Source organism: Megachile rotundata, chromosome 8 (genome assembly GCF_050947335.1).
Source record: "Megachile rotundata isolate GNS110a chromosome 8, iyMegRotu1, whole genome shotgun sequence".
Lineage (NCBI taxonomy): Eukaryota > Metazoa > Arthropoda > Insecta > Hymenoptera > Megachilidae > Megachile > Megachile rotundata.
Window position 1 is genome coordinate 14,070,009 of NC_134990.1, and position 21,990 is coordinate 14,091,998.

At 42.6% G+C, this 21,990-nt stretch overlaps 4 protein-coding genes across 5 annotated transcripts; 2 read left to right on the plus strand and 2 right to left on the minus strand.

The window, feature by feature from the left end:
* The first annotated feature begins 117 nt into the window (after nt 1–117).
* On the plus strand, nt 118–7,903 carry LOC100882792 (cubilin). Of its 2 annotated transcripts, XM_012289191.2 has the most exons (5): nt 118–1,114; nt 1,246–1,487; nt 2,138–2,313; nt 2,394–2,608; nt 2,684–7,903. In XM_012289191.2, exons 3-5 carry the CDS (start codon nt 2,217–2,219, stop codon nt 5,261–5,263), a joined length of 2,892 nt encoding a protein of 963 aa, XP_012144581.2. In that variant the 5' UTR covers nt 118–1,114; nt 1,246–1,487; nt 2,138–2,216; the 3' UTR covers nt 5,264–7,903. The 2 variants fall into 2 exon arrangements, with proteins under 2 accessions (XP_012144581.2, XP_003699829.2); XM_003699781.3 differs by lacking the exon at nt 1,246–1,487.
* A 145-nt stretch (nt 7,904–8,048) lies between these two features.
* On the plus strand, nt 8,049–10,550 carry LOC143265070 (uncharacterized). Its single transcript, XM_076535019.1, has 2 exons — nt 8,049–8,485; nt 9,303–10,550. Exons 1-2 carry the CDS (start codon nt 8,240–8,242, stop codon nt 10,323–10,325), a joined length of 1,269 nt encoding a protein of 422 aa, XP_076391134.1. The 5' UTR covers nt 8,049–8,239; the 3' UTR covers nt 10,326–10,550.
* Nucleotides 10,403–12,049, minus strand: l(1)10Bb (BUD31-like protein). The gene is made up of 3 exons (XM_076535040.1): nt 11,638–12,049; nt 11,418–11,540; nt 10,403–10,976 (listed from the first exon to the last, which is right to left on the minus strand). Exons 1-3 carry the CDS (start codon nt 11,729–11,731, stop codon nt 10,759–10,761), a joined length of 435 nt encoding a protein of 144 aa, XP_076391155.1. The 5' UTR covers nt 11,732–12,049; the 3' UTR covers nt 10,403–10,758.
* A 144-nt stretch (nt 12,050–12,193) lies between these two features.
* LOC100882904 (methanethiol oxidase) lies at nt 12,194–16,812 on the minus strand. Its single transcript, XM_003699782.3, has 8 exons — nt 16,325–16,812; nt 16,097–16,260; nt 15,760–15,939; nt 15,354–15,657; nt 13,072–13,332; nt 12,672–13,005; nt 12,452–12,574; nt 12,194–12,378 (listed from the first exon to the last, which is right to left on the minus strand). The coding sequence occupies exons 1-8, from the start codon at nt 16,338–16,340 to the stop codon at nt 12,330–12,332; spliced, it is 1,431 nt and encodes a 476-aa protein (XP_003699830.2). The 5' UTR covers nt 16,341–16,812; the 3' UTR covers nt 12,194–12,329.
* Nucleotides 16,813–21,990: the final 5,178 nt, after the last annotated feature.

Consider the following 21,990-nt stretch of genomic DNA (forward strand, 5'->3'; position numbering starts at 1 on the left):
TTAGCGTTATTATCTACTATTTGTACAAATTCTATTCATTTTGTTATTCATCTTTTATAAATAATCCGTGGTCGAAACGCGGGAAAATTGGAAGCTGATCGCTCGTTTAAAATTTGTTAATCGCGACGAAGACTATTCTCACCAGGACGAGTTTATAACTTATATTAATCGGTTTCGAGTGCAAATACGGTCGTTTCACGAGAACGGCGAATTTATTTCCGCGTCGTTGAAATCTCGAACTATTCGACGTCGGGGAAGAACAAAGTTTCCGTTCGATTCGGAAGGGTTCACGGATTGACCGCATCCTGATTAACGAAACCTCTTATTTCTACTTGTAGCCGTCGCTGTTTTGTTATCATTCATCCATACGTTTGATCTTTGCGTCCGCGCGCGAGTTACCTTTTTCTTTTTTACGTTGTTCGCGGGCGGTGTACCGTTAATACTATCGTTAATTTACCGATTGACTTCGAGCAAAATTAGAAAACTTGCAGGGGGACCACGACTTTCGAAGCACCGATTTCATTCAAACTTTGCATTAAACAATTCCGCAAAACCGCGCTCTCCAAAATGAAACGTCGCTCTGGTTTTGCAAGAATGTGTTCCATAATCGTAAAGAATGAAATCGGTCCGTAGGTCAGGAGGGCAAAGAAAAAAGGACGTTAAGATCGAAACTGGACTTAGATCAATTATTTGATATCGTACAAAGGATTCTTGGAATATGTGCGGTTGTCAGTTTCGGACGTGTATATTGGAGGGTCGCCGTAAAGGTACTTTTGAAATAGACGCGAGGGTAAAAGGGAGAAAAAGAAAAAAAGAGAGAAAAGGATCGTTAGAGAAAGCAGAAGCGAAACAGAGAGGGAAGCGAAGGGAGAAGCGAGGGAAGGCAAGAGGGAAAGCGAAGATAAAAGAGGGTGTAGCGAGTTTGCGCGACGTTCGACCCGAATCTCTCGTCGAACGATAAGCTAGCCAGCCAGCCAACCAGCCATCCAGCAAGCCAGCCAGTGAACCAGCCATCCAGCTATCCAAGCATCCAGTTAGCCGGTCAGCCGGACTGCTCCGATTTAGCCAACGTTTCGAGTCAGCCATTGATGGAAGCTCAGCAATCTTGCAACCGGTACAGTAACCGATACATCTCGATTTTCTTACAAAGCCTCATTCATTTCTCTCTGCCATTCTCTTCCTCCCTCACGTTCCTTCATCGTCGCTCATTAATCAAAATTCATCTTATAATCGTCTCGTGAACAGGGTACTGGCATAATTTGCCAAACGATTTGGTGAACATAGATTGATAGGATCGATGATCGAAAAGGCATACTTTGAGACTTCCTGCGATAGACGGAATGAATGTGTATCTGTGCCGTGGTCCGGTGAAGGAACCGTGTCCGCGCTCGCGCAGTGTTTAGCGCGTATTCGTGCAATAAATGTGAATAAAAAGAGGAATTCTGAAGTATTTACTCTTGGACGATCTTCGGGCTCTCACAGGATCCGTACGTATCTAATACGCAAATCGACGTTCCTTCCTAACATATTCGCAAATTGTATCGAGCTTTCGTAGCTTCGTAATGCGTGCAACATCGACCTCGTTCTAAAGATGGTACCTTGACGTGCAAGTTTGCCGCGCGTCGATGTAATTCGCAGTACATTATTTACCACGCTCATTTCACTGTCAACCTGATTTTCAGGTATAGTATACGGTTAACCACGTGTTCGGTGTCAACATAATTATTCGTTTTCAACAAGAACCCTTCATTAACCGTGCCATTTCCCCATTGTTCCGCGTTCGATTTCGTTTTGTTCCACCGGGAAATTCGTCGAATCGGACGAAAAATACGTGGTAGAGAGGAAGGTGGGAGAAAGCGGCGTAGAAAAGTGGGAGGTGGAGAACACATGTATATGCGATTTGCTCGGTCCTGAATTGTCAACAAGAGGAGAGTTAACACGAATTGAATCAATTATAGCCCCGTTTTGGAGTGAACGGGTGAATGACGGAACGAGCAACTTCCGGGCATGGTCAATTCATATAACGAGCAAACGAATGAATTTCTGTTGAGAATCGTCTTTGACGCAACTCGCGCGAGATTGATTTTTATAATGTCACCCGTAAAACCTGCGAATACTAACGGAATTATGTTTGCAGGTGGATAGAGAGGAACGAGCGATGCTAAGGAGAGAAATTGCGAGATCGGATTAAGGGGAAGCGGCGCATCTACCTTGGAATGGTTATACCGGTAGCTTCGACCACTTGGGGCTGGGGATTCTTCGTTCTCCTGTTGTTTATTTTCGCTAGCCCCAGTCCCGCGGCTATTCGCAGAGGTAACTCGAAATTAGTGGGCCAATGATCATAGGCCCATATGAAATCAATCGAAATTAGAGACTAACAAGATCGATTTCAGCGGATCGAGACCACTGTAACAAGACGGTGGACACGTACGAGGATGTATCGAGTCCGGCCGTGACTTCGGCGAATTGGGGGAAGCCTCTGTCCTGTTGGTATCGCTTCCGCGTGAACCGTGCGACCTCGCGGGATTGTATTCTGCGAGTCCGCTTCAAAAAGTTCAAAGTCGGCGTGCTGGAAAATGCGACCACCTGCTCGGGCGGTTACTTGCAGGTAATATTGACTGCCATCTCTTGACTATAGCTTGACTATCATTCTCAGTTAACCGAACTAATCTAAAATTTGCAGATCGTGGACGGGAACGTGAAAACGGAGGTGACCAATCGAAAGAACCCGGGAGTCTATTGCGGCGAATCGGAACAGCCGCAAACGTTCATCTCGGAAACGTGTTTCGTCCGTGTGATATTCCACGCGGACAACTTCACGGATCAGACGTACTTCAGCCTCGATTCTCGAGTAGAGCAGGGGTTCGAAGTGTACTTGAGGTACGGCCAGCATCCGGAATTGTATCCGAATCGAAGGGGCGAGATCGTGCGCGGGAGCTACTGCGAGCGAGTGTTCAGGGACTGCCGGCTGCAGACGTGTTACGTGCAGAGCCCGGCCTATCCGGGCATTTACCCGCGCGCGTTGCATTGCAAGTACTGGCTGAACACCCGGTCGCCCTTCATCAAGCTGTACATCGAGAACGAGGAGTTCAACATCGACGGGCAGAGATGCGAGAACATAATGACTTGTCCGATGAGACCGATAAGCTCCGGGTCGGAGTACTGCCCGTACGATTACATACGCGTTTACGACGGCAAGAACGAGAACAGCACGGCGATCGGTACTTTCTGCGGAATGGGAAAGTTCCCCTACAGCATCATCGGCACCAGCGAGGATCTCTACGTGGAGTTCGTGTCGTCGCCCGCTGGGCCGCTCTTGAACACCGGGTTTCACTTCAACGTTGGAAACTGGCCGGGACACGCGGAGCTCGCCGGCGTTCGGAACGGTACTTGCAACTGGTTGCTCGACAGCGAGTCCTTGCGCTCCGGTAACGAGGGTATATTCCTCTCGGTGGCGCACTGGTATCCACCCGACACTAGTTGCACGTACCTCCTGAAAGGCAGGCCCGGGGAAATAGCCAGACTCTACTTCCCCAGCTTCCGGGTGAACCGCATCGAGTCACCGATAGAACCGTACGACGGCGATTGCGGTGAAAGTTTGACTTTATACGACGCCGACTGGTCCGACGACGCTAAGATTATTAAAACCTTCTGCGACACGTTCAGCAAACCGATGGAGAAGCACGACTTCGTCTCGACCTCGAACGCCCTGTTCGTGAAATTCGAAAGCAAGACCGGCAGTTATTCGGGGAGTTCACTGTACTATTGGGCTCATTACGATTTCTTCAACGCGACCAGGTTCGGTGTGCACGTACCCGGCACCGAGTGCGACGAGACGTTCGCTTCTTGGAAAGGGCGATCGGGTCGACTGCGATCGCCGCTGAATACTCTCGTTTACAAGCGTCCTGGCGATCCACCAGCTGATCTCTCTTGCACTTACTCGTTCATCACGGACAAACGATTGTACGCACGTGTCATTCTCACCATAGAGTCTGTCTCCTTCAAGGAACATCCGTACGCACAATGCGGTCACTGCTGGGACAGTCGAGTCGATCGGTTGATCGTTCAAGAACCACCAACTGCGGACACGATCGAACCGCAGCAGCAACAGCGACAACAAGAACAGCACCGTCAGCAGCAACAGCAAAAGGATATCGGTATCGGTAGAGGTCGCTGTATCTGTCGATCAACAACCATCGGTGAATCGAACGGCGATGGACAGCGATCTGCGCTTCGCGTCGTGTCTCGAGGAGAGAGACTCGAGTTGAAACTGTTAGTAGACGGAACCCACGCCGCGGCCAACTACTTCAAGCAAGCTACTCCGCTGTTCGAGGCTAGATACGAGTTCGCTCACAGCCCGCTGTGCGGGCCCGCAATTCTGCACGCCACGACCGACGGCGAGATCGAATTCCCGCACTACGAGGCACTCGGCTACGTCACTCCGCCCCGATCGATCAAGTGCATATGGGAGCTACGCGTGCACCGAGACCGAGATGTGTGGCTGCACTTCGACAAGATCAAATTCGCATCGAGATCCTGCGAGGACGGAAAGCTGGAGATCTTCCTGCCGAGAAGCAACGAACCGTTCATCGGCATATGCGGCGAGAACGTGAGCTCCGTCGGGGAGATGCCGATAATATCGGCCGCGCAGATCGCTCCCTCGTTCGAGCGCAACTCTGGACCGAGCGGGGAGCCGAATCTGCAGAACTCGGCTTCGCAACCTTCGACGGATCAACGGCAAGAGGAGGAAGATTGGCCGACGGTGATCATTCAGTTCACTGGCTCGATGGCTCCCGCCAGGGCGGCCTTCAAGATCGCTTGGACGGAGTTGTACCACCTTCCGCGCGACTCGACAGGGGCTTTGAACACGCAGAAACTAGACGAGTATTGTGGATTTCAGTGTCCCGGTGACGCTGGGTGCATCCCGGCTAGACTCCTCTGCAACGGTGTGGTCAATTGCCCTGTTCCGGAGCACCGGTCCGTGTTCCGGAACACTTACAACGGCAGCGGCACTTTAACCAAGGAGGAACCGAACGACGAGTCGCTGGAAACCTGCGGAACTGACGCTCTCGGTAATCGGGCGAACGTCGCCGGGTCCGGAAACGGCGTTGGTAGTCTCGCGAGCGTCGTTGGCTCCGCCGGATGGGCGGGCGCCGGTCTGGGCGCCGGTCTCGCTGTGCTCGTCGCCCTCGTCTGCTTGATAACCGTTTGCAAAATCTGTAGACGACGCGCTACGCCTAGAGACATTCACGTACCTTACTGACACGCGTGCGAGTACGGATTTAAGCATATCGCGGTTCATAAACGCGGACACCAGTTTTCTCTTTTTTCCTTCGCGAGTCTGATCGATGGAGGACGCTTCGCGCGTTGCGTCGCCTCGAATCTAGCGTAGACTCGTCGGGCGGAGTTTTACCGAGCTACCACCGTTATCTTCGTTTGTTCACTTTCGTCGGCGAGAAACAGAGAGAATAGAGGAAAATTAGTTGGACGACTGATTAAATAGGTATAGCTAGGTAAGCTAGATATATATGTTTTCGACCGTCGCGTAGAAACGAATACGCGGACCGTGAGGTGTGGGATGAACATCGGAAGTGTTTTCGATAGGAGTTTGCGATGTAGAGGTACCGCGATCGGTCCGTGTACGATTCGATCTAGGTAGACGCGTTTGGTCGACGCGAATCGCGATTTATTAACTTGTACGCAAGGTAGTCGCGTTACGCGCGTTAGCTAACGAAGAGAGTGCCTGCGAATGTTCGCACGTGCGCGTCACACACGATACGCGCATTATTTCTGGAGAATATGCCGACGACAAATTTGTATATGAATACATACACAGAGTGTGTCCGAAGTCCTACAACGATCAAAATTTTAATGAAAATTCTATCGCTGTCTGACCTTGCATTGACCTTGAAAAGTTCTATGAAGGAAAGATTTGAGCGTTGCCGAACTTTTCACGCACTCTATATATATATTTATATATACGTATGTACATGTACATCTAGCACATAAGTATCGATTATTTTAGGGAATAACCGGTACAACACCGTAATCCTCGGAATAAGCATTGAACAATGTGTCGTACAACGCGATGCGACCAAGAAAAGAAAAGTCATGTTCTTTTGTACATAGTTCGCGTCTTCTCAAATTAATCTTAAATATCTATAGATCACGCGAAATAGACTAACGAATCTACCTTGACAAACACGCGTAACATAAGCGTACGAAAATGCGTAACTTTCCCTTTTTTCGTCCCTTCTCGTCGTGCATTCGGTTGCAACGTGGGCTTTCTTTAAATGAGGATATGTGAGGTTCATCATTTTAAATACCTATATTTCTATTACAAAATCTTTGTATTACAACTACCCTGACTTAAACCCTGCCACATTTTTTTTCTGGGTCTCCGTACACTTGTGTTACAAAATTTCTAGGACCATTTGTAAATCTATAATCTATGATATCAATCTCTTAGGTTCTTAGATCTACAAATTTCTAGATCTCGAAGTCCCTAGGATTCGAATTTTTCATCGAAAATCACCAAATTTCCAAATTCTTGAAATTCCCCAGATTCCAGATTTTCCAAATTCTAAATTCTCCAGATTCCCTAAATTTGTCGAGTTTCCAAATTTTCAAAATTCCCTAGATTCCCTAAACTTCCAAATTCTCAAAATTCCCTAGATTCAAAATTTCCCAAATTCTCAATTTTCTAAATTCCCTAGATTTCAAATTTTCAAAATTCCCTAGATTCCAAATTTTCAAAATTCCATAGATTCCAAATTTTCTAAATTCCCTAGATTCCAAATTTTCAAAATTCCCTAGATTCCAAATTTTCAAAATTCCCTAGATTCCAAATTTCCCAAATTCTCTACATTTCCAAATTCTCGAAATTCCCTAGATTCCACATTCTCAAAATTCCCTAGATTCCCAGATTCCCTAGATTCCAAATTTCCCAGATTCCCTAGATTCCAAATTCTCGAAATTCCCTAGATTCCAAATTTCCCTAAATTTCCAAATTCTCAAAATTCCCTAGTTTCCAAATTTCCCAAGTTCCAAATTTCCCAGATTCCCCAAACTTCTAAATTCTCAAAATTCCCTAGATTCCCCAACTTTCCAAATTCTCAAAATTCCCTAGATTCCCTAACTTTCCAAATTCTCTAAATTGCTCGAATTACAAAATTTGCAAATTTCCCGAATCGCCAAACTTCTATTTTCCAAAATTCCTCACCAACCCGTGGAATTTAAAATCTTTGAAAATGAACAACTAGAAGACCTCATCATTGTCGTATTTGAAGGAAGCCTAAATTGCATTAGATTGTACACGAAATTTGAACTAGGAAGTATACAGTGCTCTTCGATATTTGTTCATTCGTTTCGTCGCTACGAATCTATCGTGGGTTCGTTGATTCGTGGTTTTTGATTCGCGACAGCCACCGAATCGTTCCCGACAATCGTGACCCCTTCATCCAGCAACCTTGTCGACCACTGCTCAATATGTATCCGCTCGAAAGCTCCAACTATCCGTTGCTCGTTGAACGCTTTCAACTTTTTAAACCTTTTTTACCATTGTTGTTTTTTACGTTAAACGTTTCGATCGGCGCGACCGTTCTTACGTCGCGCATATATATTATCGTTATAATAATTTATCATCGTTGTATTTAAAGTAAGCGATCATCGTCGTCGATGTCGTCACCGTCATTATTACCACGATCACGTGAAACGTCATCGTTGTATCGTTATCGTTATCGTTACCGTTATCGTTATCCTCAATACCGTTTCTCGTTGTTTGCTCCTCGATACCATCGTTGCAGACATTATTGCTACTGCCAGTAACGTGTCATCATTATATTATTATATTTTTTACAAATAAAGATACCCTTGGTGACGAGGTGAAGAAAAGTTGAACGTACTTGAACGAATACGAATATTAATCCATGTAGTCTGTAGTTTCTCTCGAATGCGATCATTTGCAGTTTCAATACTTCATTAAAAAGTTCAAGAATAATTGAACTCGCTAATTATCAAAGTCGTGACCTGAATTTATGCAGAAAAAAGAGTTGAACTACGGTTTAAATTCGGAAGTCGATATCAGATCGACTTCTATCGAGAAAATCGCGTAACCTTTGATGTCAGGTTACGTCCTAATCATCCTAACTGTATTTTCCGTTTCTTCCTTATACTCTTTACCTCCTCCTTCCGAGACGAAAAATTAACAAGTACAGAACGCGGGTTCGGCCGAAGAGAAATGAAATTGAAAGATGCTGCTAAGCGCGCACCTTGTGGAAGGAAGACGACGATGCCGAGTTTCGAAGTAATCACAGAAAATGTGCTGGTCCCGGTGACGAAGACCGTCTTCACGAAACGGTGCACGAAGCGCTCGAAGAAAGGCGTAAAACTCGAAAAACGACGATCCAACGATAACATTGGACCACTGTTGAAACCACCCTCGGGCCCCGTGAAAACTGCGGACAAACTGCTGCGAATCGGACAGGTTTCTTGTCGCTTTTTAAGGTGGTTGTATCGGTAGTAAAATTGGAAAATAAGATAAAGTAATTTTAGTCAAAAATTGGTTGAACCATTTTTAATGTAAAAATGAAATTTACTTGCAGTAAAATTGCAAAGTGAGTACAACACAACAAATATTTTTCCTGACAATCATTGGATGTAGATGAATGTACTTGTTCGTTTTGTTTAGCGTCATGTTTTATTCTTCTACGATACTTTAGTTTCTTAAGGAAATTTAGAACGGCGTGATTAGACGAAATAAGTACTTGTGCACGGAAATTTGTAGATTTTTAAACATTTTAGAAATGTTATTTTGTTGAACGCTTAACTTCTGCCATGAAATTGCAAATACATTATGTGAAGAAAGATCAAGGTTTTGCTTCTTGTGAACAATTTTCTTTGGTAATTCTAAATATTTATTTCTTTCGAGATTAAAATGTCCCAAGATTATACCTTCAGCAAACACTTTTTCTATTTTTTATACTTTTCTATGTTATAATTTTTCAATGTTAAATTGCCTGTGATACAACCATCTTAAACTAACACCTCAACACTTTGACCATCAAAGTCCGATAAAAATTTTCAAGAGTTATTTTATTTTTTATAAAACGTTATCACTTTTCCTGACGATCCACTCTTTATAACATATGCTCTATATTTATTTATTATTCAATTCTATATACTTTATTGCTCAAAAAATTCCTAAAAAAATGGCTGACTAATTCAAGCTCCATAATGAGGCGATCAAAGTGTAAATCCCATCAAAAATAATGAAGAAACGTAACGCGTGCGTGTGTTTCCAGAGTGACGTCCGATGGAACCATGAAAAAAGAAAGAAATCAAAAGAAACGTTACGCAAAACCGGAAAAAGCCCTAAGCTTCCCGACCGTGAACGAGTACGCCAGACAATGAGTCCGAAGGAACGACAAAAAGTGGTATTACCGTTTCCCTGTCCAATCTCCGCTCTGCCCGAGGCTCCTGTTACCGAGACGTTTCCGATGTACGACGTAGCCAACGCGAAGAAAAAGAGCGCTAAAGTCAGCGGAGAAAGAAAACCGAACACCCGCTCGAAAAAGAGAAGAAACGTCGCGATTCGATCGTTGGATCGAGATACTTTGAAATCTAGAAACTGGAACGTACCGATTACGAATATAATTACGACTCCGACTACCAGTAACGATATCGCAGCAGGATATTGCCTGGTTCCTTATCGCGACTCCACGTCATCGAAAATCGACGCGATCGGTAAGCGAGCATTATCGACCAGTGTCGTTGGTCCAACAGAGCCACGTACGGTGGAGCTTTCGACGTCGGCGAATATCCTGGATACCAATCGAACGTTGCAGTTGTCTGCACAGAGTATCGGACGTTTCGGAGATGTCGATCATTTGGCGTTCAAGCTCCTCGCGGGAGATCCAACGAGGTGTTACCAGAGGAGTTTGTCTGAGACGGGAGGGTCCTGCAAGATTAAGTATTCGTGGGAGGTGATCGGCAGAGCTTCGCAAACGTCGCGCACGCTTTTGGAAAGTTTGATCGAAGGGAACTTCGACGAACCGAGCCAACCGTGTCGCGTGAAGTATTCATGGCAGATTATAGGAATCGCTACGCAAACTTGTGAAAGAGATTTCTCAGCTGAATATTCGCTTGCTCCGCTCTTGAGCGCCAGATCGCCGCGAATTCGGCGCGACGCTACCGATTCTACGAAACCCAGTACAGTTTTGAGAAACGGCAAGAGGTACATCGTGTTAAATAACCAGTGCACGCAAACGTTCGCTCATAAGGCGAATCAAAGCAACTTCTCTGAAATGCATGCAACGCATCTGTGATCGCTACCTGAAATCAAAATAATCGGGATCAGGATAAGACCGTGGAGAAGCGAAGATGAATAATTAACCAGGGTTACTCATTTTCTGATTCCTGTTTTATTCTGTTTCTATCGTGTCACCTTCCAACTAGTTTAAACGATTAAGTAAAAAATCTCTTGTCTTGTTGCGCGTGAACGATTGTAAATCATCGCGCTGAGAGAACAGAATACATGTTTGTCGTATTTTGTCAGCGAGGTTTTATTTGGCGGTGTACGCGTGTATTTCGATCGGTCACGCGACGAATTTAAGGTGGAACATCCGCAATTATCCGGCTAACAACGTATCAATTTTTGAAGAGATACTTTAGCCGGTCCTCGATAATGTTTTCACGGAATTGCGTAACAAACGTTAACGAGAATGATAAAAATAAAAGACCGATCGCCAGCGACAATCGTTATCCTGAACAACCCCTGCAGCCGCAATGAATACACTCCACTATTCTACCCTCTTCCAGTTTGCCTTTCGGTACTCGACAAATGCAGTTGGTTCCAAAATTCGTATCCCTAGTCTGGATGCAGCGTAAACAGCACAAGTTTTCGTATCCCACTTTCTTCCATTTGGCTATCAGGTTTTTGTCCGCTATGTTTTCATTCAAGCAATAATCGTATAATTCTGAAATGAAGAAAAATGTAAAACATAATTGGATTAACAAGGGAAATTAAAATAGTTATTCAGGGTAAAAACATAATGAGCAGGTGTAGACCATGAAATAGCCAATTACTTGGTTGACTAAGAATGGAAGCAGCTAACTAATTAGTTCAAGACACAGTTGACTAGCAGATTTAGCTAACCTTGATTAACTTTACTTTGTCGATCAGACTTCCACAGAGATGGGCAACACTGCGAAATACCAACAACAGTTAACAATTAAGGGACAAATGTATGCACCTATTTGTGATGCGAAACATGAGGAATTTAAATAAAGAGTAATTAAATGTGATAGAACTATACTACATATACTGTACCCTGATTTAATATTTAGCAATGCCAAAATCTATAACTGACCAGTATGTTTTTACCTTGAAACCTTGCTATATTTTTACAATTACTCACCGCGACTAATGGCTTTTCGCCTATAATACAAATCGTAGATATACCGTGACTTTTGATGATGAATTTTAAATATCGGCCATAAAGATTCCTGTTTCCGTTTGCCTTCGTGAGGCTCTGTTTCAGCTGTAATTCAAACAGCGAACAAAAAGTTAGCCGGAAGAGTGTCTGTCGAAAAGAAACAGATTTTCTAATCGTAACCTCAATGATGCGTCATCGTTACCTTCTCGCATTTTTTGTTCTAATTCCTCCAACGTTGGCTCGATCAATTCCCAACCGTCCGGTGGAGGCTTTTTACTTCTTCGGACTTTCGGCATTTCTTCTGGACACTAAAACTGTATTCAGTCGAGAATGTTCAACGAACCACAGAAACTGACGTAACCGTACCTTAACTCGCAGTTTATGCGAACATAACCTAAACTCACCAAACATAAACTGCGCGCGAAACAAATTGAACATGTCGGGTTATCGAGTCGAATCGATATTGATGACGTCACGATTCGAGATAATTCTACGTTCCACTAAATTCCAAATTCGAGGACTTCGATTTGAAAATCGTGCCACCTTCACATAATTTATGGTCACTTGGTACCAACTTCCTAATTGCATGATTCGAAAAATTTCTGAACCTCCTCGTAATGCAGTCTCCTGATACCAAATTTCAAATTCGAGGTTGTTTCTCTGAATTTGATGAATAGGAACTTGTCTAACATTTTTTCTGAAGGAATCCGATTTGAATTTACACAAGATACAGGTACGAAAGTAAACTAACATCAGAATAATTACAGAAATAAAATTTATTATAAAATAGAAATCATGTGAAAAATCAGTTCAATATCCAATTTTCGAAGATAGGTCAATTAATATTTCCATTCAAGATATGTGTACAGTTTGAGAAAAATCAAACTAAGTTGTTTAATCTTCAGGTAACCATATATCTGACGTGCAATCACCTCCCGGATAGCTGGAAAGAAAGTTCAAAGTTACAAGAAGTTACGATGGATGAAAACAATTTATCGTATAAGAAGAAATTTTACCGCATTTCGTGTGCGAGCAAAATGTCGTCTTTGTCGGCGCCAAAGTCAATCAAAAATTGTTCATCGAGCTTCATGCCACCATTTTTAACATCAACGTCCAGTTTGACCATAGTCGAACCGTTCCTGAGAAATTATTAATTTAATTAAATTAGTTATTCGGTAAATATAAGAAACACATAAATATACTGTAGAAACGTAGGAACACAAAGCGGTAATGTACTTGACATGTTCAGGATAAAATTGTTGATCCCAAGGTTTGAAAATTGACGTCGTCACATATAAACGTGTTCCATCAAGACTCAGTTGAAGCATCTGAGGAGATCCATCAAGGCGACGACCCTTAACATAAACAGGATCTGGTTGACTGGTGAGTTCCTGGTCTTGAATCACGCGAACTTTTGAGTCATTCACAATCGATCCACCGAGGAACACTTGACCCGTCAACTTTGGATTGTCAGGGTCAGAAATATCGTACTGTCTAACATCTCCGTGGAGCCAGTTGGATAAGTAGAGATACTTATCGTCGAGGCTGATTAGAATGTCGGTAATCATTCCTAAAAGCAAGACGGTAAAACAGAATCGATGGTAGGTAACTACATCTACATTTCTGAAATGCGTACCCGGCATCAATGGACCGAGCCAACCTTCTACTTGCTTAGGTGGTATTTTCACGACCAGCTTGGCATGCCATTTTCCTTCCGGTGTCTTGTCGAATTTGAAAACATTCGAAGACACCGCGCATCCGACGAAGCCCACAGTGGCCTTTGGATCGTGCAGAAATCGAACTTCGAGAGGAGCTATTCCTTCCTCGCCCAAGTTCACTATTTGCTTCAATTTGTGTTCACTCCACGAGTAGAAGTTCAAACTTCTGCCATAGATCGCTGTGGAAAGAATCGTATTACCGATAAAACAGAGAAAAAAATGAGAGATGGTAAGAAATACTCGAAAGAAAATTTTGTATTGAGTGAGCGAGCCGAAAGCGAACGAAGCTCTTATACTTGACATTGCAACTTCTTTGTCCGCGTTTTTCTTTTGCACCACTCAACCAATTCTCGTCAAATTTTGCATACATATGCGTATGTACATCCAGATGGACATAAAAAAAAAAAAAAAAAATTGGACTTGCCACGAACGAATAATCACCGAAAAAACTGATCCTAAAAAGTGAGGGTCCGAACACGCATATAAGGAAAATAAAAAAATGAATATTTCGGCACTTTGTCGACGTAGTATGGTTCCTGAGGCATTTAGAAACAAATTTCTATAAGGGTTTGATGCGTTTTGATGCCTAATAAAGCCAGGAAATCAATTTTTGTCGAATTCGGTCCAAAACGGTACAGGTGGCGTGATCTAGCGGCGAGCGGCGGAACTACAAAAAACTAAAATCTCGATTTTCTCGAAAACTAGGGACTTTTCCGAAATTCCGAGATATACAAATTGTTCCTTATCGCCTACAGAATCGAACGAATGTAATTATAGCCTGCTAGGACAATTATTAAGGAAAATAGGAAAATAGCCCATTTCATGGACTAAAAAATTGGCGTCCATCTAGCGGCGAAAGTTGGAACTACAAAAATATAAAAATGCGATTTTCTCGAAAATTAGCAAACTTTGAGCACTTCCAAGGCTCAGAAAGTGCTACGTGATCGCATTAGAAGCAAAATAAAGCAATAAAAGTTTCCTGAAAGCTTTAATAAAGAAAATGAAAAAAATGTCATTTTATGAGAAAAAATTGTGGCGCCATCTGGCGGCGAAACTGCGAACTAAACTGAAAAAACGTATGTCCGAAAACGCAATAAGGAAAAATATAAAAAGTAATATCTCGCAACTTTGACGACGTGGTATGCTTCTTTAGACATTTTAAAGCAACTTTTGTTCAATAAGTCATTCATTTTTTTGCCCATTATGCCCAGAAAATCAATTTTTATTTGACTCCTTAACGCGTGTTCGGACATACGTTTTTTCAGTTTAGTTCGCAGTTTCGCCGCTAGATGGCGCCACAAATTTTCTCCATAAAATGACATTTTTTTCATTTTCTTTATTAAAGCTTTCAGGAAACTTTTATTGCTTTATTTTGCTTCTAATGCGATCACGCAACACTTTCTGAGCCTTGGAAGTGCTCAAAGTTTGCTAATTTTCGAGAAAATCGCATTTTTATATTTTTGTAGTTCCAACTTTCGCCGCTAGATGGACGCCAATTTTTTAGTCCATGAAATGGGCTATTTTTCTATTTTCCTTAATAATTGTCCTAGCAGGCTATAATTACATTCGTTCGATTCCGTAGGCGACAAGGAATAATTTGTATATCTCAGAATTTCGGAAAAGTCCCTAGTTTTCGAGAAAATCGAGATTTTAGTTTTTCGTAGTTCCGCCGCTCGCCGCTAAATGGCTCCACCTGTACCGTTGTGGACCGAATTCTACAAAAATTGATTTCCTAGCTTTATTAGGCATCAAAACGCATCGAACCCTAATAGAAATTTGTTTCTAAATGCCTCAGGAACCATACTACGTCGTCAAAGTGCCGAAATATTGCACTTAGCATGTGCAGTACAATTGACATAGGCGGCTCAAGTACGTATCGCAATGCTGACACAAAATAATTAATTACTCATTACCCGAACATTATTTATGAACTGTTATGATCGAACCATGTAAATAATGCATTGCTGACCATTCTTTAATCATAAAAGTTCATAACTGTCCTCAGAAAGTGAGTAATTAACTATTTTGCATACGTATTGTCGTGTATATTTTTATAGTTTTATGAAAATTCAATTAATTTTATTAGCTTAATTTACTATAAGTAGCTAACTGTTCTCATAGACGCTTCCTTTTGAAATAAGAAGCTTGTTTGTAAGATTTGAACAGAATCGGTATTTCAAAATTTTCCCAAAATACTAACCAGGATCGGCAGTATTGGCAGGAGTATATCCTCTTTTGAAACTTCTAGGCACCGCCCATTCGGACGCAACGAGTACATCATGATACGGTTGATACCAAAAATCGTAGCCAAAAGCAGCTTTCTTCTCGCCGACCGTCCACGTGCCTTTTACTTCAAGAGTTTGAGCGTCGATACAAAGAAAATCTCCCAAGGCATCGTCGTTTGGTTTACCCATCGTGGATATCATGATATGCCCGGTTGGCGCGCAGTGGGAAGTGTGCAAAGTCGATACTCCATGTTTGTGTACTTCACTCGCTTCCAGCACCTTTTGAACAAGAACTTGAGGTATTAGTAAATGTCCAACGTTTGGTGGTTCTTTTAAATGCGTTCTTTTTTAATTCGAGTTCGAATTGCATGATAAACGAACCTTTTTGATAGACGGGGATCGCTCATTGCTAGTGTCGATAAAGTAGACGCGATCCGACACCAAACAAGGAAGCACCAACGTATCCCGTTTGCACGGTTTACCGTGGCAGCTGCTACAGACGTTCCAACCAGAGTGATGCAGTTCGTCGCCAACGTGGGGCATTCGCAGTTTGTGGACAATCTATAAAAAATAAAAACATTGTAAGAAGAAAGAGACAAGGCTTTGTCTGGAGTCTGATGCAAGGAATTTTTTTTCTTTTTCTTTTTCGGAGTCCGAGTCCGCACCCCTCTGTGATCAGCTCAGAGATAAAATCAAACAAACAGAATTACGTTCCCACCTTACAGTAATCGTTGCTTTCAGGGTCCACGTCGACGGTGCATAGAACATCAGCTTTTTTTGGGTCTGTGTGAATGCAAACGACGTAAAGGAGCTTCTCGCGCGGGCCTTCCAGCATCGCCGCCTTTGGCGATCTATAGCCGGGACCCAGACAACTCGAGCAACCTGAAATTTATCGTGGTAAAAAGACGATCCATTCTGCACGTCATGGTGACGCTCTCTACTGTACCTTTGTTTTTTAGCATGTTGCCACCTATTGCGAGGACCGCGACACCGTATGTGTAAGACCGATCGAGAAGATGGGACACGTAGTCTTCAGAGAACGAAAGCGGAGTCGACTACTTCGGGGAAGTGATGGAGAAAGAGTCGTGGATAACGGTGGCAATTGCGACGCGATACGAACGGCCTCAACTCGATTGGAAGGGGACTCATATTTGCGATAACTGTGTATGTTTAGATTCGGTAGCTACGGTCGAATCGGTCGAATGTATCGTCACTTACGTTGATTCGATAATTTCTATTCGCAGTTTCGCTCGCTATATTCGAACGATCAGGATATGTATTCTAAGCAGTGATGCGCAGTCGCGGATTTCTGGTACATATTAAGTAAAGCAGCATTTCAACGACGTACTCACGCTTCTTAAGTATAAGGTTAGGCCCCAGAAGAGCACATCTTGGAAATTTTAGAAAGGGAAGAAAGTTTCGAATGAAATAAAATGCTACATAAATATTAATAAAATTTATTAGACGAATACAAACATTTGTTGTGAGAATAAGAGAACAAAATATATGAGCATACATTCTTACGTAGTATAAATATATTTATATATTTTGTTACAGTTTTTAAAATAGTAGATTTGTAAAAGTACGCCACTTTCATACGTATAATGTTGCACTCAATGTACAATCATGGTGGCACATGTCTAGCTGTGACGTCGTTCATGACACGCACACAACTCTTAGTGAGGAAAAATCCCGCAGCAGCGCATCACTGATTCCGAACGGACTTTTCGCGCATTTCAACTACGCTAGTAAGCTCCGTCACTCATGTTGCTCCCTGTCGTGACGCACGTTCATTCATTTATCATATATACGGTAAATAAAATATACGAATAAAGATGTTACGCGAGCACGAGCGTCGTGATTCATTTATCAAGACGAATGAAGAGTAAGAGGGTAGGAGGTTAAGAGGTAAACGATTCGTTGTCACGATACAGTGGTTGGATTCCCCGATTACTTTCAATTTTCGCGTGCATAACCTTGAAGATAAAGCATTACAAGACAAGTTTATATTTGTACAGTCCTCGAGACGCTGCACGGTGACTAGTTCATTTCGAGAGGAGCACTAAACGTAAACTACAACGTGCGTGCCATGTGTCCCGACACGCGTTATTTTCAAGGTGTAATATGCTCAATCTCGTTGTTTTTCCTCTTATCAGAGCTCGACTTCCGGCTTTGCGCAAATATCGCGCACATCAATAGATTATCACGATGTAATCTGATCAATCGCGCTAAACGACTTTTCGCCAAATTCGTCTTCGTCGTTATACCTTCGTATCCCGAGTCGAGCCTATCCAGCTGCACGCTGACGTTGTCGATCGCTTCGAGTAACATCCCATACTGTTTTTGTAGCTGAACTTGATGCGTCTTCGAGACTAACAGGGTCGCTACGCCGAGGACGATGAGTATAACGACACAGAATCCGAACAGAATCCTTTGGGACAACGTTGTCATCACCCGCAATTATTTTCCATACATTCATACTTTCAGAATTCTCTTCAAATTATCGACGAATCGTTATCTCTTGAATCGAAGTTTTTCCTTTTCTTGTTTACTGACTGTAATCGCGTGACTGTTAATCGATAATCCTCCGCTTGCGATTTACGGAACGCGGAGGAAACAAAAATGTACGAAAAAGAACGAAACGGGCGAGTACTGTTGACTTCTTTGAATCGCACTGCTTGACACGATGAATCCGCGGCGGAGACTTTTCCACCACGCTAAATGCACGATTCCCAAATTTTCGAGTTAAACGAAAACCGTTCCGCTTTGTCGTTCTTTTTCTGGCACAACGCCCACGTTTTTTGTCTATTATTAAAAGGATGCGTGGTATGATACAGTCGCGCATATTTCCATGCGTTTTTTAATCGCCTCGTCAATTTTCGATGCGTGCTTCCGGTGCATTTTTCTTCTGGACAGCATCGTGCTTATATTTAATAATAACTTATAGGTATTTACATACTAGTCATTCCACTTTCTTTCACAAAACTATTTACTAAAAAAATTTTCTTATATCATAATAGTAGTGAATTTCGTACTGAAGACATTATGCTAAAATACTGCTGTAGAATACTACTTTCATGTTATAATATATTATCAAATCAAGTTAATGTCTCTTCGATTCTAAAACAAGTTTTATTATATGTTCAAATTTAAAACAAGATGTCACGTATTATAATGTACTCAGACTGTTTTTACTTTATAAAATATGCTAATAGTTTTGTGAAAAACAAGTGGAACACCCTGTACGTGCGGCATTCCGTTACAGAAGTTCAATTAGTCTGTCTTTCTACTCACAGATGGCTACAGCCTTCGAGGTGCACGAATCAATCGGTTTCTGTTAATTTTCGTTCGATGGTGCCACTATTTACTTTTCGGGAGAGTATTTTGAAAAATAATTTCATTATGCAAGTAAATTTTGTTGATAGAAGATTGTAGTTTAGAAAGTAGGTCGAATTAGCAACCGATTATTACCATAAACGGAAAGCTACTTTAACAGCGTTGCGATTATACAACCGATGATCATTAACGATCTCCGTATGTTTCGAATGCGTTTAGATCGATCAGAAAAGGCGATAATGAATTCGATGGAACAAGGAAAACGTGTTAAACGCTCGTTCGACAAGATAGATTGGCGCGTTCAAGACCGGTTCGGCGTATTTACATATACTTACAGACAAAGGGACATTCGTGTCGCGAATCGGTAGCAAAAGTCGATGAGCCGAAATCGGAAGATGTAATGGACGGTCATAAAACGAGGGCGTATCGTCGAGAATAATTAGATGTTGGTGGATATCGGTATAGAAGCAGAGTCGCCATGAGATTCCTATAATTTTCAGGGTTCGCGTTTCACGAAATAACGATTAGGTGGGTGGGTGTCGGTTTTCACACCCGTGGCTCGGTGGGGTCCCTTCGGAGAATGTAAAAAAGGTCAGAACTCGAAACCGGTCCCGATGAATCTTTCTTATACGGTTTACCCTCCCGTCCGCTCTCGTCTTTCGCTTCACACCGAATAAGGATCGAGCGTGTCAGGAACGTAGCTATCGCCGTCGAACACCTTTCCTCGGCTCCATTTGTTTTTTGCTCGATTCGTTTCATACTACAACAGCGTCAAATATCTCTGTGAACAATAACGAAAAGGAAATTGCGTCCAACTGAACCGTCTCGATCAACTAAAGACATTGTTATTTCTATTCCGATCGTTCCTTTTGGGTCGATCGGCGGTAAGCTTTGATCGAACACCGGTGGCCCCGATTCACAGCTTTTACCGATAAAGCTGCCTCTAAAGATATCGCTGGCCCGTCGACAGCTAGTCCTCGGACGAAAGGGAACCGTTATCGCGCCGCGGAGTGTAATCCACGGTTACGCGTTCGATTGGACCAATTTATTTAGTTCTCGTGTAACTCGATTTACGTTTCCGTTTATGGTTCACGTCTTCTTTTTAGCGGAGCAAAAAAAGCAAACCGCCGTCGTTCCAGACTAGCCGAGGATCAAAGAAACTCGTTTTGAAGAAACAGCGAACGGTAGATTGCAAATAGATTGTGAACGAATAGTCTCGTAACGATGATCGATGCTCTCGTACTTAAACGATCAAAAACAACTCAATGTACTTATCTGGACGATCAAAAACATGCGTACTCCTTTCGCGGGATTACTGCATAAATTGCAGATTTATACACTGTTGCAAGAAACACGGTTAGGTTAGATGTAGTGCACGCTTTTTCTGTTAGAGACATAGCTTGTTAATTTTTTAGCTTGTTTTCATGTTTATAACTGTTTGTATTTTTGAGTTCTTGAGTTTTTGAGATCTTGAGTTTCTGAATTCTTAAGTTTTCATATGAAATTCTTAAATTTTTAAGTCTCAACACTTCTAAAATTCTGAATACATTTTCCAACTTTCCTCATCTTAAATTTCTAGATCCTCAAACTAAGCCTTCCATAAATTCCTACATTCTCCATAAATACTCAAATCTCAAGATCTCCAAAAAGCTCTCAAATTTTACTCCATTAAAATATTGTAAAATACAAAGTGTAAAAATTAAGGATTGACCTTGTCTCAATCTCCTTGTGCAGGCTTTTTCTGTTAAAGACATAACTTGTTAATTTGTTAGCTTGTTTTCACGTTTATAACTGTTTGTATTTTTGAGTTCTTGAGTTTTTGAGATCTTGAGTCTTTGTATTCTTAAATTTTCATATGAAATTCTTAAATTTTCAAGTCTCCACACTTCTAGAGTTCTAAATACATTTTCCAACTTTCCTCATCTTAAATTTCTAGATCCTCAAATTTCTAAGCCTTCCATAAATTCCTACATTCTCCATAAATACTCAGATCTCAAGATCTCCAAAAAGCTCTCAAATTTTACTCCATTAAAATATTGTAAAATACAAAGTGTAAAAATTAAGGATTGAGACCTTGTCTCCGTTGATCGCTATATTTTCTGTGAAACCAGACTTGTTTATCGTCCGCGCGAACCCGATACTCGTGTTGCGGTTTAACAAAAGCAGGTTGGCTGGTCAAAGACGATTTGGGTTCGGCCTGGACCGTGCTTGTTAACTTCCATGCGTGTATTCGGCCTTTTCTGGTTGAATAAATCGTCTGAATAAATCGTCCGCGTTCGAGCGAACGAAACGCGTCACGTATACCTTCAGCTGGTGCGCCCCTTGTAACTGGCGCCGAATGGATCGAGATTCTCTATCTCCCACATACGCACAGGCGTGTTTATACGCACGAACGCGCGACCATACAAGCGTCGTTTTCTTTCTCTGCAGGTTTGTCTCGTTCCTTTTCTCCCGATGTGCCAAACGATCGGAAACCCCGAGCTCCTTTCGCTTTTCTTTCCATCGACGCTTCTTCGATCTCTTTTCAACCGTGCAACGGTAACGATGCGACACCGCTACGCACACAATCGCTCTTTGCGTTGACGAACGCGAGAGCGGACTGTCAATAAGTCGGTAAATTAACGAGTCGACCGATGAATGAACCATGGTTCCTCGGGTAATCGTCGACGACGCGTTTCGCGATATACACTGTTACGATGATCGTATTGCTACTTTATCTTATCCTCCGTAGTTCTCCTTGAGTAAGCGCGGTTATGGCGCCGGCCTCGCTTTTCTCTGCACAGATAGTAAGCGCGAGATCTGTCGAAATTTAAATTATTTCTTTGAGAAATTCGACGTCCACGAATTCCTTCATAACCTTCGTTATTATTAACCGAAAGTTACGAAGGTTAAATAAAAAAAAGACGAAGAGAAATTTTCATGTAAGAGACGACACGATTAGACATGAATCTGGGTCATTCCGTGTTAGAAAGATACGACTCTCCAGATATTCAGACCAAGAGTCTCGCCTTTGCATCAGTTTCATCTCATATTGAAAGTATAAGTTTTTAGGTTTGAGTGGAATAGTCTCTTTAATCTCTTAGTTCGAGTAATTTGATTTTGACAGTAAGGTGAAATTATATGTTTCACGCACGTGCACGTGCACGTTAAGTTTTCAAATCGCAGCGTGACGCGCGCCCCGTGCTGCGCGTACCTCTTCGTTCGATCGACGAAACGGCGCCGTTCGAGCGCGAATGCACCACTTTCGAGACAAGCACCACCGCCTTTCTACCCGGC

Bases quoted from the DNA above. Each gene is read 5' to 3' on its own strand.
- LOC100882792 (XM_012289191.2), top strand. From the start codon at position 2,217: ATGGTTATACCGGTAGCTTCGACCACTTGGGGCTGGGGATTCTTCGTT. The intron at 2,314-2,393 runs GTAACTCGAAAT...GATCGATTTCAG, and splicing joins TCCCGCGGCTATTCGCAGAG to CGGATCGAGACCACTGTAAC. The intron at 2,609-2,683 runs GTAATATTGACT...TAAAATTTGCAG, and splicing joins GCTCGGGCGGTTACTTGCAG to ATCGTGGACGGGAACGTGAA.
- LOC143265070 (XM_076535019.1), top strand. From the start codon at position 8,240: ATGAAATTGAAAGATGCTGCTAAGCGCGCACCTTGTGGAAGGAAGACG. The intron at 8,486-9,302 runs GTTTCTTGTCGC...GTGTGTTTCCAG, and splicing joins AACTGCTGCGAATCGGACAG to AGTGACGTCCGATGGAACCA.
- LOC100882904 (XM_003699782.3), bottom strand. The intron at 15,658-15,759 runs GTTCGTTTATCA...CTTGTTCAAAAG, and splicing joins GATCCCCGTCTATCAAAAAG to GTGCTGGAAGCGAGTGAAGT. The intron at 12,379-12,451 runs GTAAAATTTCTT...CTTTCTTTCCAG, and splicing joins TTGCTCGCACACGAAATGCG to CTATCCGGGAGGTGATTGCA.